The 27235-nt window shown below is 52.7% G+C and overlaps 10 protein-coding genes across 10 annotated transcripts; 7 read left to right on the top strand and 3 right to left on the bottom strand.

Annotated features, from left to right (window-relative positions):
- Positions 1–478: 478 nt before the first annotated feature.
- A1O1_01954 (uncharacterized protein) lies at positions 479–1327 on the bottom strand (the record flags this gene model as incomplete). The annotated part of the gene is made up of 1 exon (XM_007722866.1): positions 479–1327. One exon carries the CDS (start codon positions 1325–1327, stop codon positions 479–481), a length of 849 nt encoding a protein of 282 aa, XP_007721056.1.
- A 2619-nt stretch (positions 1328–3946) lies between these two features.
- A1O1_01953 (uncharacterized protein) lies at positions 3947–5005 on the top strand (the record flags this gene model as incomplete). The annotated part of the gene is made up of 1 exon (XM_007722865.1): positions 3947–5005. The coding sequence occupies one exon, from the start codon at positions 3947–3949 to the stop codon at positions 5003–5005; it is 1059 nt and encodes a 352-aa protein (XP_007721055.1).
- Positions 5006–9347: 4342 nt separating this feature from the next.
- On the top strand, positions 9348–10923 carry A1O1_01952 (uncharacterized protein; the record flags this gene model as incomplete). The annotated part of the gene is made up of 5 exons (XM_007722864.1): positions 9348–9841; positions 9913–10035; positions 10087–10141; positions 10190–10326; positions 10383–10923. The coding sequence occupies 5 exons, from the start codon at positions 9348–9350 to the stop codon at positions 10921–10923; spliced, it is 1350 nt and encodes a 449-aa protein (XP_007721054.1).
- A 1634-nt stretch (positions 10924–12557) lies between these two features.
- On the top strand, positions 12558–13034 carry A1O1_01951 (ER lumen protein retaining receptor; the record flags this gene model as incomplete). Its single annotated transcript, XM_007722863.1, has 2 exons — positions 12558–12928; positions 12998–13034. The coding sequence occupies 2 exons, from the start codon at positions 12558–12560 to the stop codon at positions 13032–13034; spliced, it is 408 nt and encodes a 135-aa protein (XP_007721053.1).
- A 1260-nt stretch (positions 13035–14294) lies between these two features.
- Positions 14295–17303, bottom strand: A1O1_01950 (uncharacterized protein; the record flags this gene model as incomplete). Its single annotated transcript, XM_007722862.1, has 1 exon — positions 14295–17303. One exon carries the CDS (start codon positions 17301–17303, stop codon positions 14295–14297), a length of 3009 nt encoding a protein of 1002 aa, XP_007721052.1.
- Positions 17304–18643: 1340 nt separating this feature from the next.
- On the top strand, positions 18644–19716 carry A1O1_01949 (prenyl protein peptidase; the record flags this gene model as incomplete). The annotated part of the gene is made up of 2 exons (XM_007722861.1): positions 18644–18700; positions 18778–19716. 2 exons carry the CDS (start codon positions 18644–18646, stop codon positions 19714–19716), a joined length of 996 nt encoding a protein of 331 aa, XP_007721051.1.
- Positions 19717–20024: 308 nt separating this feature from the next.
- Positions 20025–21431, top strand: A1O1_01948 (uncharacterized protein; the record flags this gene model as incomplete). The annotated part of the gene is made up of 3 exons (XM_007722860.1): positions 20025–20369; positions 20559–20988; positions 21121–21431. The coding sequence occupies 3 exons, from the start codon at positions 20025–20027 to the stop codon at positions 21429–21431; spliced, it is 1086 nt and encodes a 361-aa protein (XP_007721050.1).
- Positions 21432–21829: 398 nt separating this feature from the next.
- A1O1_01947 (uncharacterized protein) lies at positions 21830–24058 on the bottom strand (the record flags this gene model as incomplete). Its single annotated transcript, XM_007722859.1, has 1 exon — positions 21830–24058. The coding sequence occupies one exon, from the start codon at positions 24056–24058 to the stop codon at positions 21830–21832; it is 2229 nt and encodes a 742-aa protein (XP_007721049.1).
- A 641-nt stretch (positions 24059–24699) lies between these two features.
- A1O1_01946 (uncharacterized protein) lies at positions 24700–25299 on the top strand (the record flags this gene model as incomplete). The annotated part of the gene is made up of 2 exons (XM_007722858.1): positions 24700–24775; positions 24833–25299. 2 exons carry the CDS (start codon positions 24700–24702, stop codon positions 25297–25299), a joined length of 543 nt encoding a protein of 180 aa, XP_007721048.1.
- Positions 25300–25998: 699 nt separating this feature from the next.
- On the top strand, positions 25999–27164 carry A1O1_01945 (uncharacterized protein; the record flags this gene model as incomplete). Its single annotated transcript, XM_007722857.1, has 2 exons — positions 25999–26217; positions 26280–27164. 2 exons carry the CDS (start codon positions 25999–26001, stop codon positions 27162–27164), a joined length of 1104 nt encoding a protein of 367 aa, XP_007721047.1.
- Between the last annotated feature and the right edge of the window lie 71 nt (positions 27165–27235).

Raw genomic sequence — 27235 nt, 5'->3', positions numbered from 1 at the left:
TGCAGGATACATTTTGTCCAGGGAGGGGACGGAGATCCTCCTTCCTAGGGAACACAGATCTATCTGCCGTTCAATCGTGAAGACCTGACACAGAAAAATGGCGCTAGAAAATCAAAGGCTGGACAACAGTCTTACAGACGTCATGTGTAGATCTCGAAGCAGAGGGCGAGAGCGTTGTTCAAGGTGAGTGGAGATGTTTTACGACAAGGACTGAACTCACGCCAGCTTCTGCGCCCTTGAGCAGGCTTCCGCCCCCAACAAGGGCGTGGCCCAGTTCAGATCTTCGGCCAGAGAAATGTTTCAGTATGGCCGCCCATCAAGTTGACGGTCTCCGGATTTCTGTGACAAAAGGTATGGCCCTCGACAAGACACCACCAAAACCAGCAATTTGTGCCGGCATTGCGCGCCCAGAAAGATGGAGGATAAACCGGGCAGAAGGACAGAAGGACAGACAACGAGCGAACCCACTGCCAATCTTTCAGAGAGAATAGTACTTCTCATACAAGGGATCTTTCCCTCCCTCTTCGACTTCGCGCCAATCATACTCCAAGGCCTTGGCCAAACCTCTCGCCACGTGCAAGCCGCCATGAAACTGCGCAACGAAAGCCAACGTCACATCCATGCCAGCACTGATCCCCGCCGAGCTCCAGATCTCAATTGGTGCACGGTTGGGGGCTTCTGAAGACAGGCTCCGCACCCACCTCGCACGGTGCTGCCACAACACTGACGGATTGCGGCGGGCAACAAAGTCAAAGCGGGCCATGTTGGTCGTGGCTCGTCGGCCGTCAAGCAGGCCTGCCCGTGCAAGGATGTCGGAGCCAGTACACACGGTGATGATTGCCGTGCTGAGATGGGTAGCTATTTTGGGCAGGAAGTCGTAAAGACTCTGCACGTTCGACGTCCTACTGCCATCGCGATGGACCCTTGTCAGGCGTGACCCCATCCCACCCGGGATGAGCAGAACATCGGGTTTTGCTGTGCTGTTGCTGCTGCTGCTGCTGTTACCGCCAGATTCCAGTGCCCGGAGGTAGTCTGTGCAAGTGGCGTCTGGGTGCAAATACTGGTTGAACGTGGTGTTGAATGGATTTTGGCCTGCCGTGTCTCCTCCTGAGACATCTTGCAGATCGAATGTCCAGTCTGCAGATGATGGTGGAATGGGTTTGGCGGGCACGGGCTCAAGTGTTTCGGCGACAATGGTCAGAGTGAGGTGGGAGTTTTGCTTGGTTTCGGACAGCTGGTTCAGGATGTCCAGAGGGCCGGCCAGGTCGAGGAGTTGGAATCCGGGAAATATCACCAACACGTAGTGAGTGGGTGGTGATTGAGCCATGGTCAGATAGATATTGCGTAACCTGATCGGGTACTGGCACTGCGCCCTGAACTGTAAATGTCTGTGGACTGTACCTAAGTGTTGGTTGACAGACAGCTCTCTTACCGCCAAGCTCTCTATGATTGACGAAGATCCAACGAGGAACCAGACCCTGCTTTGGAGGTGTGGGCAGATCAAGTTTCCACACCCAGCATTCGTGAAATGGGGTTGAGAGTGTTGACTGTCCAACTTGAAGTCGCAAGGCACTCGCCAAGTGTTTTGCTTTTGATGACTCGGATGTTGGATGCCACTGCAGTGAGTGCGGTGTTCAAGTTCAACTTGAAGTTGGCAACTATTCCCAAAGGTACAAATTCCCTATTACGGATCAAGCGTAGGTTCCTAGGTAACCCGGATTAGCGGGTATCAGAGCACCGTCGTAATACTAGGACGCAGGTAGCAGAACATGCAGCTCACGGTGGGCATTTTGCTTTTGCATTTCACTCTCTGCCCATGGGGTTTGCCGTAGGAATGACTCCACTACACCTTGAAAGAGAGTGTCGATCAAAAAAGTGAGGATGGATAGACGGCACTAAAGGACCACCTGCTCACTAGTGAGATTCGATCTGGCTGGGGTAGACGGGGGATGTGAGACGACCGCAGGTATGAGAACGATTAGAACCTGAACAGGTCCACTTTAGACATGCTACTTACCGGGGTTTCTGAGAATCGAGGAGCAGTAATACAAGAGATGGAGTTTCATCGCTAGGTGTAGCATACCTGTAACCTGATACTATGCTGGGAGGTAGGTACCTACGGCGCAGGTAGATAAAGCGTGGAAGATACCCCCGGAAATAGTACTGGTTAATAGTGGTTAAGGGGATGCAGGTACCTACCTTATAGGTACCTACTACCTGTAGTACTTCACAAAGTACTTGCAGGTACGCTAGTAAGTGTGCAATACAGACTCGTACGGTAACAATAACAGTCATTCTACAACTTTCCCTAAAGCAGCCACTGGAACGCAGATCTGCAGGCTAGCTCACCTTCCCATTAGAAATAATATCTGTCATTTCACACTAAGGCGCATATAGTAACGCCAGATTCCACTCGTTTCCATCATCCCTGCAGAGTTGAACCTTGTGCGACTTCTCACACTCAACACCTTGTGCAGTAATCCAGTATTAATGCCATGGCAGGGGGCGAAAAAAGAGCCAAGCCAACCAATGAACTGCGCCAATTTCATCTTGTGATCTCAAGCTGAGCCTGACACTTCCAAACGTTCTTCTGACTCCGATTCTTCCACTTCCTCTTCCTTCCACCTGACTCTACACTACTACTGTGAACTTGGAAGATTAGGTACCTAATTGCCACGAATGAGGTTCACTAGTATTCTGCTCGTGCCTGGCGACAATATTGACGCCTGAGCCATTGGAATTTCTGCTGCGAACCATCTGATTCTCTATCACTAGCAACGGCATTGCGTTCCGCCACCCGTCCACACAGTCACTCACTCTCTCCCTCTCTTTCTCTCTCTATTCGGGGATAGGGCGGAATCTGAGCTGCTGCCTGGCCATGACTTCGACCACCGCACACCAGAAAGAACAATCAATAATATGAGTCGAAAAGGCAAAAGCAGGATGACCAACAATTGACTGATCTGACTGACGCCTCTTGCCTTCCGCCTTTCGCCATCCAGGCCATTCCGCCACTCGACTCATAGTATTGGCCTCTCTGTCTGGTTCTTCACATCTTCGAGGCGCTCACCAAATCAGGTTTGATTGTTCAGCCGTTTTTTTGCCTCACCCACCCACTGCAAGAGACAATACTACCACAATAATACTAGAGAGAGGAATGACGCATGTCATGGGATTTTCCAATGGCTTCTCAATGGCAATTCATTCCCATTCAGCCCCAATTGCCATCACTGCTCGCTCAGCACAACGAACTCATCTCTTCTGCCTGTTATTGTATCTTGTCTTCACCATTGTTTTTTTATCTGTTTTATTATACTCTATTGTCCATTGAGTTTTTACCCTGCAACAATCAATCAATAGAGCGTGAGCCAGAGCAAGGATTGGCTTTTTCTCTCCTCCGGACAATCAATTCCTCCGAATAGTAGGCAGCCTTGCCTGTCTGTCCCATTACCATTATTCATCCTCCCCCGCGCCCCATCACCACAGCACACCCCGGTCTCTACCAGTCCGAACCATCTACACATCCATCCCAGAATAAATCAAACATCAATAAACCGTTCAAATCATCCCATCTTATCCACATCTATCCTTCCTACTGAACAACCTTCTCCCATCTGAACCGTCCAACTCTTCCGCACCCTGCCAACTTTTGCCCTCAACTTGCGCCCCGTCCCCGCCAGAGAAGGAAGAACACCAAACCGCTAGACCTGCCAGGTCCTCATCCATCGCATCTCCCCAAACCCAAACCCTTGTCAGCGTGCGGTGCCAGGAGAAGTCCGAAAGTCAGAAAGGGAGGACATACCAACACTTGACATCCTTCATGTCTGTAACAGCAGTGGCCGAGGACTACTTAATCCCTTGGGACGCCACCCCAATGTCCAGCTTACCACGCAAATCCTCGTCTTCACCGAGGATTCTGAATCTCAAGACATCATCATCACCCGTCATGGCCCCAGAGCCTCCTCAATTCTCCAACAAATACACCATGCACGACTATGAAGCCGCGGAGATCCTGCTCATGATGTCTCGTTCAGGCCCGGTCAACTACGACTTGCCACCCGCTGAATCGGCACCACAACCACGGCGACCTGGGGCGGCCAAGGCCCAACAAACACAGATGCCAAAGGTCAAGCCAGAGCCTGTCCGGCCAGCAATCAGCAGACGAACAGAAACAACCACCAACGCAACCACCACTGTAACCACCCCCGCAATCACGCCGGTCGCTAGGCCCAAGAAGCGTAAGCTGGAGGAGGCAGATGAAGACGACAAAGTCCAGAAAGTGGCTGCCAGACTCAAGAAGCGCAAGCTGAAGATGGAGCTGGCACACGAAGTGGACCGACTCCTCAAGGCGGCGGCCAAGAAGGGCAAAGCCAGTCGCCGCCAGGCGTATGACGAAAGCAACAAGAAGGCTTCTCCCAGCGAAGTCTTTGCTCGGCATGTCAAGCTCACGCTCAACGCTCGCTCGGCAGAAAAGAGCGACTATGCAGCATTCGCCGATGCGGTTCTGCCAGACAATCGGCCGGGAATCGATCTCGCCCAACCCCCGCTCAAACATGCCGTGCCGGAGCCCCGACGGCTCGAAGATCTCGGCGACATTACCGGTCTCCATCCCCGCGAAGTCTGGCTTTGCACGCAACTGGCCATCACCGCCGACACCTACCGCTGCCAAAAGGCACGTTTCTTCCTCGGTCTCGCCATCTTCGTCGAGTACAACTATCGGGCGCTGAAGGACGGCGAGCCGGGCTTCAAGATCTGGAATGTGGGCAAATCGCAGTGCCAACTTTTCAACAACATGGACGTCAACAAGTCCAGTGATTTGTTCCAGGCATTCGAGACCTGGGGCTGGGTGGAGCTTATGGGCAAGAAGGATCCCAGCACCAAGCACTGGGTCGTCTCGCCCAACTACCTCATCCGCTTTCCGGAGGACCACCGTCGGCGCCTGATGGGAGAGGTGGCAGCATTTGAAGCCGAGAATGGGGGAAAGCGCCTTGCCAAGGTCGCATGAGAGTTTGTTTTGTTAGGGTTGACCGCCCAGGCGCACAATCACGGATTAGCGATGGTCACATCTTGTACTGTTAGAGGTAGTTAGCATTCATAGTCTTTAGACATAGAGGCAATTTTATGAGCAATGTATCCACTGGGCAGTCTGTTCCATTGTAGTACCTCTGGTAGCGCCGAGTATCTTTCAGTCATGCCCTATTCTGCTTAGTATATTACAGACCTGTTACAACACCGGAGGACCTACACAGGCCCTCAACAGGCTGCCGAGGTGGATTAGCATGTCTAAGGATGGTATGCTGTCCATACCAGGCAGGTTTTTGAGCCTGGTGCTATCAGAGAGGAAGCACCACGCGGAGACTGCGCATACAACGTCGCCCATGCGCCAGAGTGCACTGCACTTGCAACGAGGTCGAAGCTTGTGGCTCACACAACATGTCATTGAAGGCTGTCATATTGAGGTTGACAGGATTCCAGAAGCCACATGCAAATCATTCTCTTTGGCGCATCCTAGGGCAAGTCGGGGTCAATATGATCTTTCTGGACGGGAGCTCTGGTCAACAACCTTACGTCCCACCCACAAAGGTAACACTTCACGCTGCTCAAGTTGACTTAGCGAAACATATTGGAGGAGAACGAGACTTCATACATGTCGTGAATGAGAAGCTGTGCCTGTGTCATGCATTCCATCCTCGCCATCCCAGGGTACGACATACGCCTCCCAGGGTGGGACGTGAATCAGCAGAACCGCAGCATCGTTCGAGGTTGGGGCTTTGCGCCTCGTGCCAGGGGGGTCAGCCTGCCAACGTGGCAGAAGGCTGTGGCGAGTTAGAAAGCAGAAGTAAGACGCGATGCAAGCCCAGAATGTTGCATGTTGAGCATTCTTTCTCCTGAAGAGGACATGATGCATCCTCACCATGGCCGGCCGTTTATGCTGGGCGTTCTGATAGCCTGTGCGGGGTGCTCGACTCAGTGAACCATATGCTGACGTCCGCACCTTAGCTGGAGGTGTGCTGTCGTTGTCCGGTCCTGGACGGGACTATGCACACACCGCCCCTGAGATCGGTGACAACCCATCTACCGGCCCGTATCTTGACTTCACTCCTGCCAACCTTCTGGTAATGATGAGTGTCTGAATCCACATGTGCTGATGAGTGACACGCGATTCCTTCCTGCAGAAGGGTACTCGACTAACTGTAAGGATGACGTCTTTGCAGTGACAGTCCGTTGCTCCTTGGGTATGGCCACCAAGTACTGAGCACGCCTTCACAGTACTTGGTGAAATCTGCAACGGATATAGAAACCTCGTCGTCGTCAGATCAGCGAGTGCATGTCTTAGGTATGTGTGAGGAGAGTTGTATGGGACAGGGAGACCCGCATAGAGGAGGTGGCTTGATTCAGTGGATGCCGGCAAGGAGCCAGTAATAAAGACTTCGCAAGAACATGGCCAGTCAAGAGTTCCCAGCCTTGAAAGAGTGGTGTACAGAACGAGGTTGCCTGGGCAGCAATTAAGGCGCTGTTTAAAGGTTGTGAAACAGCATTTCGTCAGAAGAATTGATTGCAGGTCATCCAGAGTGGAAATGACAGTGTCACTTCCGATTTGTCGCGATGGGAGGCCGGCGAAGCAGTCCGGCTGTGATGGATGCTCGCTATGGTCAGTAAGCCAGCAATTCCTCGGCTTTTTCTCCGCGACATGCATAACCAGGTAGAGGGACAGCTATTATCGAAGGCGGAGTCTGCGAGTATCAGGCTGAGACCGCGGGCCGCACCACGGCCAGAGGCCCGAGATCCGGGAGAGCCTAGCCCTCGATCTCAAGGAAATCCGAGCAAAGTGAAAGTGGCAAGTATCAGTCGAAGCGAGCATATCTACCATTGGCAAGCATGAGCCTGATTGGTACGGAGAAGGCCAATCAACGCTCTCGCTTGCACGGAAGGAGGCACGACAGACCTCGTTGTACTACCTGCATGGGGGCTGCTGTTCCTGTGCTCACTCTTTTGAAGTCGACTTTCAGATTGCATCCGTCCACGTGTGGTGTACCCTGAATGAGCTCTTCGGTTCATCGACCAAGGAGAATGGAAGAATGGGATAGACGTCACTGGTTACCAAAGTCGAACGTCGAATTGACGATGGAGTTGACAGGTCGGCAGCATGGAAACAATGTAAAGCGACTCTTGACAGGTACCGCTGTTGGGTTGGCGTGTCAGAGCGCATCGAGGAGATATCTCTTTCCACGGGAAGGGAGGTCTGCCAATTGCTGGTTCAACCAGTACGTAGGCGTCGAGCAAACTTGATATGACAGGGCATTGGCTGGATGAACCTAGGCCGACATGCAGAAGACATTGGGACTGGTAGATACCCCGGGGGTGAAGGATCGAGGGTCGAGATGCGCATGACATGCATTTGGCTGCTTAGCGGTTGGTAGGCTGTTATTCAGGGTATGTCTGCGTCTACTCCTTCTCTTGGGTCGTTGTCATGAGAGTCTCCATCGCTCTCCATTCGTGTTGAATAGTCGGAATGTGGGAGGAATGGGAGGGTATATCTCAGCACGATCATCACCTGGGAAAGAGTCAAAAGCCGACCATCGGCTCAATGCAGCTCAGTATGCAATGATATCTTCCCGAGAAGCGCTGCGCCGTGCCAGTTCAGAAGACTGAGGGGAGAGGTACTGGTAGTAGTAGAGGAAGTCGAGGTACACACTTGACGTCGCAGGCTGCGCTGTTCCACTGCCATTGCCCCATGCAGATGCAGATGCACGTGATCTGCCTCGCATCATTGTTTCGCCGAAGCTCCGACGCGGCTGAAACCGCTGGAGCTTTATCCAACTATCAATCCATCATGTTTGCTACTCTGTATACAAGTCAAACAGGCAAACAACCATCTCGAATCAGGCAGCCCAGTGGCTGCTGAGCTTGCTTGAAGCTGTTTCTTCTGCCGATTTCCCAGGAGGTTGTCCTGTTCGGTGTGGGCTGGCTGAAAGCCGGCGACGGGCGAGAATGTATTTCCCATGTATCCCTGAACTTCGGACGTTACACCAACCTGAACACCCTTGCCCACTACCACAACGTGGAGGACGAGAACTGGGAGCAGTGTTTGTTGGCCCGAGCGCCCTTCGAGACACAGCGTAGGTCAGTCGTCCAGGGTTGGTCACTAAGAATTAGATGTCCTTAATGAGACTGGAGCACCTCTCACTGCGCCTGGAAGCTGTGATAACGGAGGCCATTGGGATTCTACATCCCCAGCATGCTGATCACTCAAACAATAGCGGTCAATACTTGGGCTCTGGACAATCTCTGACGATTCTCACGATGCTGCTCGAGAACACTTTGATATGCAAGACCCCCCACGGTGTCCACTCCTCAAGGATTCGCTAATGTACCTACGGCCGGATAGCAGGCCACCCTTGGGCTCCAGATTCGCGAAGATTGCTCCTCAAGACACACTGGTATTCAGGCTGTCAAGTCCGCCATACAGAGACGGCTACGTCAGATAGCAATGCCAGTATGGCGTGCAGGCGGCCGTATCTTCTTAGGAGACAAGAGCAAGCGATAACGGGGCGATCCGCGGCCGAATCGAGCATCACGTCAAGGCAGGAAGTCAGAGAACCCGGCAAATGGAACCGAACCAGCGCAGACTCCTGCCAGCCATAGCAGGGAAGGCCTCCATTGAGGCAGCATCGCCACCACCGTTATTGCCAGCGCCTTGTCTCTGCTTGTGCATACGAGCAAGGCGCTTTTCCCCTGCCTTCGACTGCTCTCCATGTTTGTGCTGGGCCAACTCCCCGCTCTCTTGCAATCCTACAGGCGAACATCAGCCTTTGTCTCGTCATTTGACAATCTCTTATCGTATCTCCACAGAAACTAGACGACGACCTACACATCCTGGTCGTTCAATATTCGTCTGCAGGGGTCTTTCCCTCTCACTCCCCAACCTTGGACTGCAGTGTCGAATATCAAGCACGCACCTTGCCGTAGTCAATCTCTGAACATATTATTTCACTTTTTTGCTTTATATTCAATCTCATATCAGACATTAAGGGCGATCATCTGGTGTGTGGAAAATCCTCACCCCTCTCCATTTTCTGAGACCTGTTTCTCTTTCCCGCCCCCTGGCCTGAGCATTTAACTCTCGGATGTTGCTGAGCTTTTCCCAGGCTCTGCTCCTTTTCATTGAGTGACCAATATTGCGCAGCAACAGGGCGGTATATCAACCCATATACGCCGACTCGAAGACTTGTCACATTCCTTCTTCTGTGACAGCCGTGACAGCTTGAGGACTTTGAAGCTGTGCCTGTATTCATCCGCCGAGTCCCTGTTTGACTGGTGTTTTCCGAACTGTTGCACTTCCAAGAATGACCGACTATGCGCCACGAAGCAGTCAGGATTACAATACCTTCTTCCCAAATCCGCACGTCGCCATGCCGCAGTATTCAAATGGCAACGGCTTTAGCTACCTCTATGGCAATGGTCAAGTTCAGTATCAGACTGTGAGCGCTCCGTGTCCAACATACTCGACAACCTACGCACCGAGTCCAGGCACGCCTTCGTCCGCGTATATGCCAAATGGCCCGGGACTCCCACTTCAATATCCCGTCACCAACAACAGAGTTCCTACCCTGCCATCTCAATCTCGAGCTCTTCCACACGCAACCTATTACGCCACGACGACGACGAATCATCGAAGTGCATCTCACCATCCACGTTTGGTACCTCCCCGAGAATTTATCCAGATGGACGGCACAGAGTGTCAAGACTCTCCCAACGAAAATACAATGCTTTCAGAACCGGTGGTGCCCCCTCTGGAGGGCTATCCTGACGTGCACGAGTTTGATGAGTTGATGAAGCGGTAGAGTCCCCCAAGGGCCATCAGCCACTGCCCTGTTTGAGGCGGCAGGACCCTGACTGTCGAGATAATAGATATGTCCAAGACCTTTCTCCCAAAAAGCAAGACAAGGCTTTGATCCATGCTCGGCGAGCGGCGAACATCAAGCAGGTGCTAATCGACAAGAAGACCACATCCATCGAGTCGGCGCAGTTTCGGTAAGGCGAACTTTTCCCACTCGTTAGACGGAAATACTAATTTCCTTACAGCTTCTGGGTCAAGAAAATGTTCACCTTGCAGCCCCCCGATGGAAAAGCCCCGGAAGTGAGTCAAGAGCATTGGCCGAGAGGACAGAACTGATTCACGTGGCAGTTACGGAAAATCTGCCATGAAGGCAAGCCAGTGGCGGTTCGAGAAAAGCTGTTCAAGATCCTTACCAAGGCACATAAACAATGCCAGCATGGTGGCCGAGATAAAACCTCTGCACAAGTGAGGCGTGTTTATTCATGGTTCGAGACCGATTGTCCAGCGACAACAGTCGAGTATCACTAACAATACCACTCAGGGTCCCCAAAGAACTTATATCCAGATTTGTCAAACTATGCCCGACTTGTCAAGTCAGAAGAGGCACGAACCGCAACTCCCCACCCGAGTCCGAAAAGAGCCCGGAAGCAAGAATGGAGGCACAATCTCCAGATACCGCATCAGCAACTGATTCGAGGAAGGACTCGATGGCAGGTCGTCAGCCGAGTCTCAATATCAATCTGCCCTTGCAGAGTGCAGGGTTCAACAGCAGTTCGGCCTTCCAGCAGCAGAACCGCTGGATGACGCCTTTACAACCACAGCAGACGGAGACACATCGCATCAATGACGTCTCGAATGGCACCAACCTCAACAGTCACGAAACATACAATACTATGCCCCCAATGCCAATGAACTGTACTAATTCCACCCTGCCTGGATTGGCCTACTCGACCGTCAATAATTTTGGGAGTGACACCACCTCATCATCCGCATATAGTTCGGACTCGCTAACGCAAGTCACACACGGGCATGTACCAACAGAGAACAATTATCTGGTCAAGGCCGAGCATCATTACATCTAGCTCCGGCAAAAGGGAATCGTCAAAGCAGGCACTCGACGTTCGCATGGACTACGAACAACGTTTCGCCGCTGGGCTGGGTGGTCTGAATAGTTGACCGGCATGCACCTAACGTGAAGACGACCTCGTGCCTGCTGGAGTTCGACGACGAAGCGGGAGCACGAAAGAAGAAAACAGGCCTGACCCAAGGGCCTAGCAATCACGCTACTGGTTTCGAAATCCGAAGATCCAGTGGCAGTAATTTTGACCTATTTCGGTACTTCGAGTTTGTGATTTGGGGCACACCTGGTGTCCTCGATGCAAACATTGACTGGTTTTCGGCAAAGAATTTAGGGAACAGGAAAAGCACTTTATGATGATGACCAAAGATCTGCTCAGCCCTAAGGGTGAAAAAAGGGCAACAACCGGCGAAAAACTATGGTCCGCCATTGACCTTCGGGTTGTCTGTCCATAAGAGCATGGCCTGGATCCAAGCTGGAGAACGATGGATAGGTTTACGGGTATGGACATGGCATGGAGGGGATGGCTAGATCAATGAAAAGGATCCTAGGGCCTGCAAGAGCACAGCATCTGTTGACTGTGCTACTCGAGAGTCGAGTCAGCCACGCGCAGAGTTGTTCAAGCCAAGTGTGATGACCACACTATCAGCACGCTTCAAATAGGCATATTCGATAAGTTCACCCACCAGCCACAGTATGTTGCACTCTTGAATGTGTCCCTCTCTGCGTAACATATCGATATAACTATACCAGCGTATGCCTGATGTTGTGTTGTGGTTGTCTTCAAGGCGTCGGTCGCTGTTGTGGTTCAAGTTGACTTTCCCGGCGCGGCTTGGCATTAGGTAAGCACTCGCCAAGACCAAATATCCACTAGACCCCAAATAGAATAGTATATTCCCTAATTGACATTGACGCGCCTGCGCTTCCCCCAAAAGTTGTCTTGACTTGTAGAACAACAGCCTGGCATCCATCCGCACAGCACCGCATGCAGTGCAGTGCAGCGCATCGCATCCTCCCAAATATTCCCAACTCTCTTCGTACACCCACGCCCGACACCTTCTGCACAACTCTACTGCCTGCTCCTCATTTTCACAACATCCATCCGACCTCCCTCATACCGTCTGACGACCCAGGGCTGATTGGCGTGAGTATCGCAGCGTCCTGCTGCCAGTTTGTCGCCCAGCATGAACATCTTCAGATTATTCGGTAGGATTACCTGCGCGAAGCACATTCTGTATTTAGCGTGCCTCAACTGGACTGGACTGACCATGACTCTCTGCAGGGGACTTGTCCCATCTGTTCTCGATATTCATCCTCCTCCATAAAATGCGAACCTCAAACGTACGGGCCTCCCTTCTCAAGTCGCCCAGCTTCAATGTGTGCCCTTGACTGACGCGACTTCTCCGGACAGTCATGTGCAGGAATATCATTCAAGTCGCAAGCTCTATACTTCTTGGTCTATCTGACTCGTTACCTTGGTGCGCATTACCCCCCAAGCTGGTCATCAGTATCCTCAAAAACTGCGAATCTCCCCTCTGACTTAGGCGAGCAGATCTGTTTTGGTCTTTCACCGACAGCGCGTGGAACACCATCTTAAAGCTCATCTTCCTGTCCTCGTCCGCATATACCCTGTACGTCATGTTGAACGACTACAGACCTACGCACGATCCGAACCTTGACACATTTCGCGTCTCCTACCTGACCGGGGGATCCGCTGTGCTGGCCATTCTGTTTCCCTACAAGTACAACATCTCGGAGATTCTGTGGGCCTTTTCCATCTGGTTGGAGAGTGTGGCTATCCTGCCGCAATTGTTCATGTTGCAGAGAACTGGTGAAGCCGAGACCATCACAACCCATTATCTGTTTGCCCTGGGCGTTTACCGGACATTGTACATCCCCAACTGGATCTACAGATGGTTTGCAGAGGGATATTTCGACCCTATTGCCGTGATTGCCGGCATCATCCAGACGGTCTTGTACTCCGACTTCTTCTGGGTCTACTACACCAAGTAAGCACTTTCCAGAGACGGCGTAGCCTGTCTGTTACTGGCTCTGCAAATGCTAACGGAATATCACAGAGTTCTCAAGGGAAAGAGCTTCAAGCTTCCTGTCTGAATGTGCTGGATCTCTTTTACACGCGACACCCTTGTCGACCTAGCGATGGATTGTCATATTCGAATGGGGCACCTTCGCGGAGCAAAGACAAGACGACACAACCACATGGTCCAAAGATGCAGGGGATGTGGCCATTGAGGGAGAACCGAGCTAGCACCGCATAACCCTTTCACCATCGCCTAGGGCGCGCAGAGTTGGGCCCGGAGTGTCGAATTTGCTTGCTGTCGCTAGATCTGCGCCCGTAGGGAACGGCACGGGAATCAGCTCAGGAGGCCAGTAGGACACGACCACGGCCACCCAGTGAAAACGGGCCGAGCCGACCATTCAGTGCTTGGAAGCAGATTTGTTGGCGTCATGGAAGCTCTGCTCACGCTACCGGCATCGACGTGTTTGCATGGCAAATGGGATTCTTGTCTCAAGGTGGTTGGAGAAGAATACTAAGGTGCATCACGCTCCAATCAAGGCATTGGAGCCGCCCTGTGTAAGACAGGCAGGGGTTGCAGGCGCGAAAGGAGAGAGGCGCGAGCAGGGCAGACCCGAAGAGAAGAGCAGACGGGATGCTCCTTGCTTGTAGATATGTGCCCAAGTCAGCTTAGGCAACTTTTCCAATCCAAATTCGAATCAGACAATCAGCCACAATGTTGGTGATTCCATCAGGGACTCTCTTTGAATGCCTAGGCCAAACTGCTATTGACAAAAGAGTACCATATATACAACATTCGCCCACGGTCGCGCCATGCATGCAATATTGGGTTGCGAATCAGATGCGCGAGTCGCGTCGACTCAAGCCCTTTGACGCATTGCAAATACCCAATAGTAAGGGTACAGAACAAGCGAGGGGGTAAGATATGCTGGGGACAGAATATACATGATATATGGCAGATATAGGGATACCTGGTATGGGTGTAGAAACAAAGACCCAAGTTCTCTTCGAGCCCTGCTAGATGCGTTGGTATATTCAATGGGGGTATATATAATACATCAAACCAAGACCCAACAGTTTCGTGAGCTTGATAGCAACCTTCCAGCCAAAGTATTGACAGATAGATAGATGACAGGCACAAAATGGGTACATGAATATCAAGAAGCTCGCTCACAATATGCTGAGGGCAACTGCCCAGGACAGTTGCCGTGCTCCATCACATTCGGATGCTCGAATCTTGCCATTCATCAAAGGCACTCGGGGATGTGACGATCCCCTCTTTTCAGGACACGAAAGAGAAGAAGTGGCAAGTCCGTCTTGGGCAGCGGACAGGGACTCTACCACTTCTGCTGCGTGCCCACAGCGGCGAGGACAATGACAATGACACAAACTACCACACCGACAATGCACATCCAGCGGTTCAGGGTGCGCCACCATCGCGCGTTCTGCCATCGAAGTTCCGCCACGCCCGCGAGTTGACGCTCGAGACGCAGTTTGTCAATGATGTCCATTGATTCCAATTCCGAGAAGGCTTGATTGGAATATTCCCGGTCCTGGTCCTGATCTTGATCCTGATCCTGATCCAGGTATTGCTGCGAACGCGAGCTGTGCAGTGATTGCGACTGTGAAGCGAATTGCAAATATGACTGACGTTGCGGCGCGGCGGCAGAGGCCATGTAGACTTGTTTCTCAATGTCTTGCATGCGAGTAGGCCGTTTCGGTAAGGGCAAAACCGCCGCAATGAACCAGGTCAATGGAAGCAGAAAACCGGCAGTGAAACAGATGACCTGTGTGGTTCGTAGATCCGCCCGCGTCCACCAGGGCCGACCAGACTCATTGATGATGCTAGGTGCAGTCCAGCGAGATTTAGTGTTGAATGGATACCCGAAACCTCGAGATTCGGTGGAGCCGGTGTTTAGTCTGTGGTCATGATGCAAATGCGGAGACGAGGCCCAGCGGTGATGTGAATTGCGATGGGCATTGGGATGATAGATGACAGATTCGCTCTGCGTCTCGGTCCGGCTGATGCTGTAGCCGTAACTTGCCGGATGGAGATTGTGGTGGTGAATGGTGTAGCTTGACCCGCGACCGTCCTCGAGAGGTCGTTCATGGATCTCGATCATACCCGCCCAATGAGCTCGAGGGTCCAGCGGAGGAAGAGGCGCAGAGACAGATCGACCGTGGTGGTTTGGAAATGACTGTCGTCGAGCGTCCCGAGTGGCGCTGGTGGCGGCGGCTGTCGCAGGTCCCCGAACCGGGTTGGACACGAGCGGTCCGACTCCAGGAAGGGTATGCGATTTCCGCGCCTCGATCCTTGGATGTCTCTTGGGTCGCCTTAGTCCCTCTAGACGCCCAGCCCTGGGTTGATGGGCATGAGTTCGGGTAGGGCTGTGGGCTATTCTTGAGGCCTCCGGTCGGGATGGTGCTGAATATGCTGAATGTGAGTGAAGATGGCCAGCCACGGCCAAATGATGTAGGTTCGAGTGCGAAGCGTTGGCGTAAAGATATTGGAATGAGTCCCTGTAAAAGCCGGAATAGTACCTTTGAGCCCAAGTGGGCACTGGCACAATAATATTGCTCGCTGTACTGCTGGAAGATGATGGCCGAAGAGAAGTCGAAATGAAACTATTGTGTCGTGACAGCGTAAATGACTTCATGGAATTAAGTCTTGATTGTGAGGAATTAGGAGATCCGACATAACTGCCGCTACGGGCATGTCGACGAGGAGGTGATATGTACGTATAATCGTTGCTGGGAAGGGCTGAAACTGCATCTGCGGCTTCGTGGGAATCTCGGCCATAGAGATCAGACTCGGAGTCCCGAACAATTCGGATTTGAGACTGATTTGCGGATTGGTTGATGATGAAGGCCGACGCTGGTGCTAGTTCGTCTGAATTGAGGTATTCATTAAGATCGTCTGGAACAAAAGATGCCTCACTCGCCGGCCTGGTCTTGATCCAAGAGCCTTCCGACGGAACGGCTGATAATCTCCATGAGTTTTTAGGCCCTGACAATTCTGTAGACAGAGACCGCGATGTTCGTTTTGGCACATCAAGTCCGGCTTCCTGGCTTGCAGGAGGAGCTCGAACAATGGGATACTGAATGCGGAGTGGACTTGAGCTCAGCGCAGCTTGAAGACTGGCATGAGTATCGGCAACTGAGCTACCATCGGAGCTGGGCTCATCCTTGCCCAACACGTGAATGACCGAACTCGACTCGTCGAGAGACTCAGTGTGGCGAAGGCTGTAAGACACCGAAGAAGGTACGATTCGTTCCTGAGAAGCGATGCTGCTGGGCACAGCGGATGTAGAACCGTAGCGATCAACGGGCGGACTCGATGCCAATGGGTTCCTTGCACCAAACCTGTCCACATACGAGCCTCCTTCTCCTTCTCCAGTGCCTGACCTCTTCCTCTTTTTGGAAGCGCCCGATGAAGATCTCGAGCGTGAGAGATATGATGGAGCCCCTGGCCGTGCTGCAATTGGAGATGATGTTCCTAGCTTAATGACGTTCGGGCTAGACGACTGATCGCTAGGGTGGAATTGTTCGGTACTAGAAGTGTGGCCCAGACGGATCACATTCGGACTCGAAGAGCTATTTTCGGCAGAGCCTGTCCTAGGGATCTCGTCGAACGGAGGAAGGACGGGACTCGTCAAGTCTTTGAAAGCTGCAGGCCTTGGACTTGACGAGACACCCAACACTCTGTAATTCGGACTTGAGGTGGCAGCAGTCTTCCCGGCCGGCGACGTAAAGGAGGATCGGGACGATAATCTCTTCACCACCCGGCTTCCTGCTGGCAGAGTCGGCAACAATGCCAAATCATCGGAAGAAATCTTTCTCAATGCCTCCCAAGCGTATGCCCCATAGAGACTCTCACTAGAGCTAAGGCTTCTTAACCGAGAAGAACCTGCAGTATTAGGTCGGAGAGGAGGCGATGTCGCCGTCGAAGGACGAGAAGCTTCCCCGGCCTGAGCCTCATAGAGGTCCCGTAACGCCTTGACGGATCGCTTCAGCTTCACCGTAGGTTGCGCTCCGCCCTTCAGATTCCTTTGAGTATCGCCACTTCTTCCTGATTTGCTCGCGAACGGAAAGCCGATAACATCTCCAATCGGACTGGAGCCACCCTTCTGCTTCTTGAGGGAACTCGGGAGGAGAATATGGGCCGCTTTCGTTGGAAACGGTGTAGTGGTATGTAGCCCCGATTGCTCTTGCTCTGACAAAGCATCTCTTGACAGGCGCGAGGAGATCTCGTTGGCTTGAGACGAGGTCCTTTCTTGCAGAGGTGTTCTTCTGGCTGAGGTCCGCTTCGGCGATCTCTGCTTCACCGACGAAGGGGACGAGGACATTGCTATCTCATCGTAAATGGCGACTGGAGAGAACCCGTTTTCGGCGTTGAGGACGTCTTCTGTTCTGTGAGTAGCCTGCGACTGTTGCTGAACAAAATATTGGGTTGGTAACGAGCGACTGAGGGTGAGGCTGTGTAGAATCAACAAAGCTCGACAATCGCAGCTGTCAGAAAGTAATTCGGAAGCGTCATGGCATGAACGCGACTGGGATGATGACGGGGCCGAGGCGCATATGCACGCTGCAGGGCGAGTTAAATTTGTCTGATGGGTAGACGATTGACGGGAGGCGTTGAATTGACCGGTGGTTCTGGAGATTGCCTCTGGGGGGACAGGAATGCTCAATATTTGTTCCTCCCAAAGTATGCGCAATCAATAGATGTCTGTTGAATAGCCGCTGAGCACGAGTCATATCATCATTCTGGCGCTGTAGTCGTGTGCTTCTTGTGCATCGCTCACATTTGTACATTGTCAGGGAGGGCAAAAGACTCGCTCCCAACCCATGCCCCGGCTCATGAGGACAAGGTGGACTCGCGAATGGATATTGCGCCAGGTCCAGTAAATTAGCGAAATACGCCGTCGCTTTTTCCGTGTGTCAAGTCAGCCGCGTTGCGTCTTGAGTCGCGTGGGAAATGCTGAGAATGGAATTCGCCTATTGGTGACAGCGGTGGACATAGTGTCGCGAAATCAACGCGTCAATCTGGCTGCGACCAGGGGGAGGTGGGTTTCTAAGATGATGGTGATGGTCAGGAAAGCACCGAGTCCATTCGATGACAGGTTGGTATTGGGTCGTGCTCTGTATGCCAGTGTATGATGGTAAATTCCAATAGGAGTGTGTAGCAACTGAAATAACAGAGGGGTGAAGGGAGAAGAGTGCGTTGTTCGACGACAGATCGAAGGGGCGCAGGCTGCCATCCGCAGGCAGGGAACTGCGTCTCCTGCGTTCTCCTCAAACTGCGCTCTACCAACATCCTTTCCACTGCCAATTGTTACCGGTGACCGCGACCTCATCTCTAACCTTATCGTTGCACTACTGCTGCCTCCTTTGGCCTTCAGGCCTTGTTCTCAATGGCCCCAGTCGAGGTGTTGTCCAAGCTAAGGGCAGCGTACTTCGGCCACCGGGGTGTGTTGCGTTGTCTAGACCGCATTGCATTGGACGACAATCTGTCCCATACCCGCTATCTTGGTACCTGAAACTAGTCGTTCGGCAGACCTCAACCTCCAATGGACCTGGCAGACAGACTGGCTTCTTCAACCTTCTTGTCCACTCACTATCTTTACCATCTTTCCATGGATCCCCTTCTCTACCTCTACGATCTTTATCGATAAGCTGCTGATTCAAAATGGCGATAGACCAGGACACGCCCCTCGTCTCGACCGCAACTGCAACCGTCCTTTCGGTAGGCTGATACCTCCAATTCCGGCCCTCTGTCCCCTTGATGGTCCGGTCTTGAGTCTCTGACTGTTCTGTAACCAGATCGCCTTCACTCTCGTCTACGTGGTTCCCTTCTACTTGTCCGCCTCGACGCGGCCGTCGCCCACCCTAAACCGCGATGCACCGTCTGTAATCCGAGCACGAGTCCGGACTGTAACAGCGGCCTGCATTGTGGCTTCCTCTGCAACATTATATCTACTTGTTGTGACAGCAAAACTGACAGCCTTTGACGCACTCCACCTACTTGGCTGGTGGCCAGTTCAGCTGGTCGATGTGGCCAAGTGCTGTGCACTGACCCTTCTCCTTTATACCGGCCCTCTATTTGAGAAGATCTTCATCGAGGGCGATCTGGATGACTTCCGGCGGGGACGCGGCGTCGTCGAGTCCCTAAGCAGTTGGCAAGGCTATCGCAACTTTGTGGCCGGTCCTATTACCGAAGAAATCATCTTTCGCTCGGTTTTGGTGCCCCTGCATCTGCTCGCAAAGGTGTCGCCTCCCAAAATTGTCTTTTTGACGCCGTTATATTTTGGAATCGCTCATGTCCACCACTTCTACGAGTTTACGTTAACTCATCCTCACACGCCATTAGTCCCGGCTCTTCTGCGCACAGTCTTCCAATTCGGCTATACCACACTCTTTGGCTGGTTTGCTGATTTCATTTACTTGCGGTCTGGGTCGCTGTATGCCTGTATTATCATTCATGCTTTCTGCAATTGGGTCGGACTTCCTCGGTTCTGGGGTCGTGTGAAACGGAGAGAACAATATCCTCTATCGCCAGTGACCATCAGAGGGAAAGACGACACGGATGCGATTCAGCCTGGTGGAGACGCGGGACAATTGCAATTGAGGTGGACAGTGGCTTACTATGTACTGTTACTGATTGGCGCCTACGTCTTCTATGCTGGACTGTGGCCGCTAACGAACTCCTCTCTGGCTCTCGCCGAATTTGGAGGCTCGAAGAAGTCGAAGAAGTCATGGTAGCACTATGGTCTGATTCTGAAAATGGTAGTTGGACAGCACAATGAGGAATAGAAACTCCTTACGTACTATGACAACAATGTCTTCAGAAAAGTGCTTGTCAGGCTGGCCGCGGGCTCGCAAGGCTTACGACCGAGCTGACGGGTCTAACTCCGAGTATTTGGAGAAATAAGTACGTACATATTACTACTGACGGCATCATCGACATTCTGTGTCTTCCTCCATCATTTGACTTCCATTCCCCTAGTTTCTTCGTTACTGGTATAGCTGGAGACTGTAACGCCTTGCATGCAATAATCCTCATCGATCTCATGCCTCTCTTGAGGCCGTCTCTACCTCTGTGGGCTGCACAATCCGGCGGGTCCAGCACTCGTGCCGCCGCACGCGCAGCTCTCGACTCTCGCACGCCTCCCTTCCCCGTCATACCGACATGTCCTGGGCCGACATGTGCCTGTTCACCAATGCCAGCCGGACTGGACATAGACCGCACCCACAACCTGAACGGTAGCATGTCGCCGTACGCTCAGCATCTGATCATCTCCACCGGCCGGGCAGACTGGACCAGCAGAATCGAAGACGAAAAGGACACTGCAGTGTGGGGACGGTTCATCGCAGAGACAAAGTCCCTACTGGGCAGAGGCGGAGAGTTTCATGATGTACGTTACACCCTTCCCACCAAGGCCCTGGACTCGTTGTGTCAGACAACATGAGAAGAAGGACAATAGACAGCGGCGAAAGGAAAAGGGCCTGCCTGCACTGCCCGTGGAGAGGTCCCATCGAGGACGTACTGGCTTATCTTCATATGAGAGAGGACGCGGCTGACTTACACCAGCGCTGAGAGCTAGCCCTTCAACAACATCCTCATCAGCACATCGTCGTTCAAGCCATGGCAAGTCGCGGAACGCGAACACCAAGCCGGCAAGGCCAGCGTCCAAGCGCAGAGCGAAGTCGACGCTCTTCTCTTCCCGGCCTTTGACCATGTCCGAGGCCTCAATCTCGACGCAGACCCTGACCTGCCGAGGAAATTCGTGCGGTCGTCCCTCCTTCCAGACCCGGCCCACTTGCATCCCATCTACAAGGACTTGTCTGAGGCCGAGCGACGAGCCAAAACCCGTGACCCCGACGCCGGGTCGTCATCCCTGGTGCGCAAGTCGATCGAAGCACCCACCATCCTCATCTGCAGCCACGGACAACGTGATAGCAGATGCGGCATTCTCGGTCCTTTGCTCCATGCCGAGTTTGCGCGATACATGGAGCAGCGGCAAGACCAAGACGGTGATCCAGCAGGAGGGGTACGCCTTGTGCCGCGATCTAGCGAGTTTGTATGGCGACAAAATGCCTCAGGGGGAGATGACAGCGCCAGCAACAGCGATGTCGTGTCTTCGTCATCACGGAGCCGGGAATCAGATACCGGTTCCGATTCCAGTTTGTCCTCGGTGGTGTCGCCAGAATCAAATATCAACGTCAATATCGGCATGGTCTCCCATATCGGCGGACACAAATGGGCTGGCAACGTGATTTTCTATATTCCGCCGACATTCACGTCGCAGCACCACCAACACCGGCGGCACCCCCTGGCGGGCATGGGCATCTGGTACGGCCGGGTCGAACCGCGTCATGTACAGGGGATTGTCGAGCAGACTTTGATGCAGGGCAAGGTCATCCAGGATCTATTCCGGGGCGGCGTGTCGAGGAGTGGCGAGGTCTTGAGGCTGTAATGTAATTCGCGCCCAACAGACTACCTGGATGGTAGATGACAGATGGGTCAGGAAAATAGTGCATAATAGACTGTCCATTTGTGGTTTCAAGTTGTTGTAAGTTTGCATGTTCTCATAAAAGCACTAGATGGAGAGTTCATGAGACTTAGAGTGGAAACAGGTATACAGCCAAAACAAACATTATAGGACGGGTTTGAGGAGAGCCTGTAATGAGTCTGTTGGTAGAGCTTTGATTATGTCTATTCTGTTCTAATTTGATCTCCGTGAAATCATGTATCATCATGCATCATCACCAGTTCGATCTTCTCCTCAGAGCATACTGGACGAATTCTGCCAGAGCCAGCCACGGCAGCCACCAACTGAATGCTCGAGTCGTTGGCTTTTGTTAGACCAAATCACTACCGACCAAGATCCCTCCGCCTCAAGTCGTGGACAGCTATCAGATCGAGTTCCTCGTCTAGCTCGTCACTGTCCCATTCATCCTCCTGGTCCTGCAGCGCTAGTTGGAGAAACCGCTCTAGCCCCATGGCCCGTACGGGACCGGGCTGTGCTCCTCCGCCACGTGCGCCGGGATGGTTGCCCTGGCCCGGTGCAGCGAAGGGGAGGACAGGGAGCTGGAGCGGAGGTACGGCACCGTCGAGCTGAGGTGGCACGTGAGCATGGTGATGAGGAGGTTGGTCGACGTGGGCACCATTTGCACGGGGTGCTGGATTGTTGGGTGCTTGCTGACGCCGCCCACGATCCTGAGCCTGAGCGCCGCCCCTCGCGGCTCGGGCTGGTTCGTTCATCATTGGCCGTTGGCGGTTTGCCTGCTGGCCTCCGCCTCCACCTCCCCGGCCTCCGCGTCTCGCTCGAGGCGGATTTGGCGCAGGCGGCGGCGCAGGTTCGGGGCCTCTGGGTCGCTGCTGGGGAAGCGCTATGATCTGAGGATTGCCGGCACCGGGACGGGCGAAATTCACAATCTCAATATGCATGTTTCTGTTCCGCCGCTGATCGGGGGCCGGCTCTTCATCGTCGGAAGAATCATGAAATGGGAATCCTGGGGGAACCACTCGAACAACATTGCCGTTGTCGTCATCTTCGTCGTCGGAATCCGAGTCTATGATTTCTTCCTCCCAGTGGGGAAGTTCAGGGTTGTCGTGGAATCCATTGAGGTCGACACCTTCACCATCCCCAGCCTCAAGAACCCAAAGTCGCATATAGCATGGACTTTTCGTGTCGTTGAAATGCCTGTAAGGGTTGTCGGGCATCAAGTAGGACGAACATAGGTAGCAAAAGTGTGTCTTGCATTTGAAGCAGATCATGTGGTTGCACCCCATGGTCTTCTGGCAAGGCGCATTGCAAGTCGGACATCCTGTCGAATACTTCTGCAAGTATGCTAATGTGGCGGCTTCTTCCTCGTTCAGTTCATTCTGCCGCCGCGGGCTGCAGCGCGCCAGTTCACCGTGCCAGCCTTTACGGCAGACGCAGCAGAACGCAAAGTTGCAGTCTTCACAGACGGACAGGCGTTCAGACATCGGAAGTGTCTCAAGATCGAATTTGTCCTTTTTGTTCTTGGAAGATGCGTGAGACGACAGTCCCTCCCCATCCTCCGATTCTGAACTGTCCTCGGCTACATCGCCCATCGGATCTGACGGCTTGGGATGCCTCTTCGATCGTGCTGCACCTTGACACCATTGCCGAGGACAATAAATGGTATTCTTGTCCGCCTCGAGTCGCTTCTTCCGCTTGAGACGCACATATCGCTGCACCAACTCCTGCTCGATGGGAATTTGCAACAGTTCACTTGGACTTAACGTCCGATCTTGTTTGCGTCTTTTCGAGGCCCAACCATCTGGCCCCGCTCTGGGAGCGTTGTCATGACCACAAGTAGGAGACAAACATTTCACATTATCAACATCGCCCTCGGTGATGCAGCTCTTGTAGAAATCTTGTAAGCATGACACGCAGAAGACATCCCCACACAGCATGAGTCTGTGACAGTTGACCCCCTTCTTAGGTTCCAAACAGATCCCGCAGTCAAAAGTCTCTTTCTCAAATATCTCTCTCTTCGTCTTTAGATCGAAGTCGAGCAGTGCCAATTTAAGATCGCTAGGCAGCTGCACATCCGTCTGCCCAGATGAACCAAAGGCTTGTTCCGCCTCTTGCTGAACATGATCAATGTACGTGTAGACCACTTGATCTTTGCCGAGCTCTTCCCAGAGCCTGGCGCAATCCTCTTTTAACTTGTCGAGCACTGAGTGCGAGAGCCATGGCGGGGTGACAGATACTGAGATGATTGGAGGTTCGTTGGTAGGATAACGTTCAGGAAGAGTGATTCGGAGGGAGACAGGCGGCAGATGGGAAAGTTCGTGGGCATCGAGGTGATGAGGCTGCTGTACTTGTGGTTTGACAGTCACATGGTCCTCGTCTTGTTCAGTTGATGAGGGTGGCGTCGGTAGGGTTGGTGGCACACCATCTGCCGGGGGTGCGAAGAGAATACGGAGAGGTTTGACCGGTGCTACCGAGAGTTCAAGCGTGGCAGTGTAGGGGTCTTGAGGGTCGACGACCAGTTCAGGGAAAATGGCCGCGATGGAAGAGAGTTCAATTGTTCTCTCGTCGTCTTCTGTACCCAGGTCATCTTGCATTCTGGATCTTGAGTATGGTGGCGCCGGGCTTTTGTAGGAGAGACGGTAAAATGAGCGTGCTAAGGCTGTGTAGAATTTCCAGGTACCACAGTGAAAACACGCAGGCCTCTACAAGCAGAGAAGCAGAAGACAACCCAGAAAGATAAAAAATAAAAGGACATGGGAGATACCTGAGAGTCAGAAGCATCGAAGGCGGCGAATGACTGAGTCAGTGAACAAGGTGCATAATGACGGTCCGGCGAATCACAGAGCAGACCTTGAGTCGCAATCCGGGGGAACAAGGCCAGCAACAACCACTGCACTGCAGGCACTTGTCCAGGGTCTTTGTAACCACCACTGCACTACGGATGTTTACCTTTCAGCCTCGTCCACTGCACCTATTATCGACTTCCACTGAGGGTTGCTCTCGGGTGACTGAACTATGGATCAGTATGATGATCCTGCTGTCGCCTCATTCTCCCTCACACATGTCCGCTATGTAGGCCGACGCCTCCAATCCTGTTTCAACTCCAAGCTGACTCTTGTAGAACCCCCATGATCCGTTATCATACCTCTCAGCATGGCTGGCTTTGGTTCCACAAGGGCTCTGCGTGGTGTACGTTACGCTGATATGGGCTACGCGAGAGGTTGAGGTCGTTCTCATGTTTGCGGGCCAAATGGCTTGTGAAGCTCTCAATTTTGGGCTGAAACGGTTGATACGCGAAGAGAGACCGAAACGTATGTTCTGAAATAGGTATGGACTCTGTTGGAATCTTCATCTCTGACAGCTCCCAGAAATGTATGGGAAAGGATATGGCATGCCATCATCACATTCGCAATTCGTGGCATTCTTCGCCGTCTCACTCAGTTTGTTCCTGATCTTTCGGCACGTGCCTACACCCTCGATGAGCTATTCGCCGTCAACGCTCCCAGAGCGACTCCTTCTTTCAGTCCTGGCGTATGTGGGCGCTGGAGCTGTGGCGGCTAGTAGGGTTTATCTAAACTATCACACGCCGAAGCAGGTCTTTGTTGGTGTGGCTGCTGGGGTCAGCTTTGCCATAGTGTGGTTTGTGTTCACGTCCTGTCTGCGGCGGTCTGGCTGGTTGGAATGGGGCTTGGACACATGGCTGTCACGCAGATTGCGGATTCGGGATCTGGTAACCACGGAAGATCTTCAGGATGCTGGTTGGGAGAGATGGGAAACACGACGACAGGCGAGGCGGGGGATCAAGGCTAAAAGAACGAGTAAGAAAAACCGGTGATTGTTATTGTAGCAAGAGTTATACTATATCATTACGTTGGTGTCCAATCCAGGAATTGGGATGGAGAATGTGGTCTTCAGGAGATGGCGGATAGTGATTTGTTGTGTCCTATATTCAAGTTGTAGGTAAACAACTTTGTAAACTGCAGCATAACATTCAACGCAAGGCTGTGATTGCTTATCTAATCAATCACGTGGCATAATCCCCCCTGGAATCAACGCGTGCCAAACTATCTCTATCAGGTTTAGTGCCTTAGATCTTCGCCCGGACCGCGTCATAGCAACATTCCCGTTGCATAAAGGGGTACAAGCGTATCGACTAGCCCTGATATGGTTAGTGGATGATTAAGCGTAGCTGGTGGTGGTTATTCTTGGGCGGCTAGTCGTCCAAATGTTGCCGCATCCGATCCATCCGGCGCATGCGACAATAATGAACAGTTTCTCTGTGCTTCCTTTCCTCCAGCAACCCGAAAGCAGTGACCCTCGTCGTTGTAGCAGTCACCGCAGGCAGAAGAAGGTTGTCATACCATTCATCCACACCACTACACACACCATCCTAGACTGCAATCCTCCCTCGCAACCGTACTCTTCCTTCTATCCTCTCTCTTGCTCCATCCCATATTGAATCCTCCTCTCTTCTATCATTGTGACTGCTCGTCTACCTACACAGTACCTGTCTACAAAACAAAACAACGACATCATGCACCTAACCTCTGCGCTGCTCGTTGGTGCTTGGGCTCTCGAAGCCTCAGCATTCCTCGTCCCCCTCGAAATCTCCAAGGCAGCCCAGCAGGCCAAATCCGAACTCGCCGCTCTCCTAGCAAAACCAGCTCATGCCGTTGACCTCGACTGTCCGGGCTGTCCTTTCTTTGGTGTTGACGATACGACAGCGCTTCAATATGACGTCGAGAACAGGATAGTAAGCACATACCCGTCCGTCCGGAGGGAAGTACAAATGCTAATCACTGTGTCTTCGTGCAGCATCTTGAACTGGAGGTTGATTCCGACCAAACATTGACCGTCAACGGCTTCCCCGTCATGCCCAAAGATGCCGCCACTCCATTTGATCCGGTCATGGCTCCTCAGATAAGAGTGGAAGATGGAGAACAAACAGCCCCGATCCAGCTTGACTACGCATATGAGAGACTGCCACCAGTGGCGTCCGCAGACGAACCCGACATGTCCATCCTTCCCGTCAGACTGACAATCTTGGGTCTGCAAGGTCAGCCAGTAAAGGTCGACACTCTCGAAATCGACCTGGTCCAATCGCCAGACCAGACCTCGATTGCACGCGTCTCCGCCATTCCATTCGAGGAGACTCCAGGTGCCACCACCTGTGACACGTCTCCCAGATGGTCCCTCTGCCGACTGAGAGCGATTATTGCCGCACGCCTGCAGACCATCATGGAGTCTGCCAAGGCACATGCCCATGCTGCTAAAGGTTGGGTCGGACGCAAAGGCTGCAAGGGAAAGAAGTTCGGAGAGAAAGGCATGAATCATGGAGAGGCACACGGACACGGACACGGACACGGCCACCATATGGGCGGACATCACCACAGCCTTCACCACTTCGGACTCATGCTTCATCAAACTCTGCGCTTCTTCATCATCCCGGCCCTTCTTGGCGTTATTGGTGGTCTTATGGCCAGTGCCATCGGCATGCTTCTAGGTCAATTGATCTCTTTCCTCTGGATCAAATACCGCCGCAACAGCCAACCCCGCCACAGAGACGTTCGCGTGGTTGAGATTGTTGTCGACGAGGAAGAAAAGGATGCCTTGTTGATTGACAGTGAACTCCCTCCTCCACCACAGTACGAGGATGTGGAGGCCAACAACGGTGAGGTCATCAATGATGAGAAGAACTGAACCACATTCATGACATCAAACACGGCCGGCAAGGATCGAGCTGAGACACGTCGGCAGAGCTCAAGCAGAAC

The sequence above is a fragment of the Capronia coronata genome, assembly GCF_000585585.1.
Source record: "Capronia coronata CBS 617.96 chromosome Unknown acBCG-supercont1.2, whole genome shotgun sequence".
NCBI classification, from domain to species: domain Eukaryota; kingdom Fungi; phylum Ascomycota; class Eurotiomycetes; order Chaetothyriales; family Herpotrichiellaceae; genus Capronia; species Capronia coronata.
This window is presented reverse-complemented; position numbering and strand designations above follow the sequence as displayed.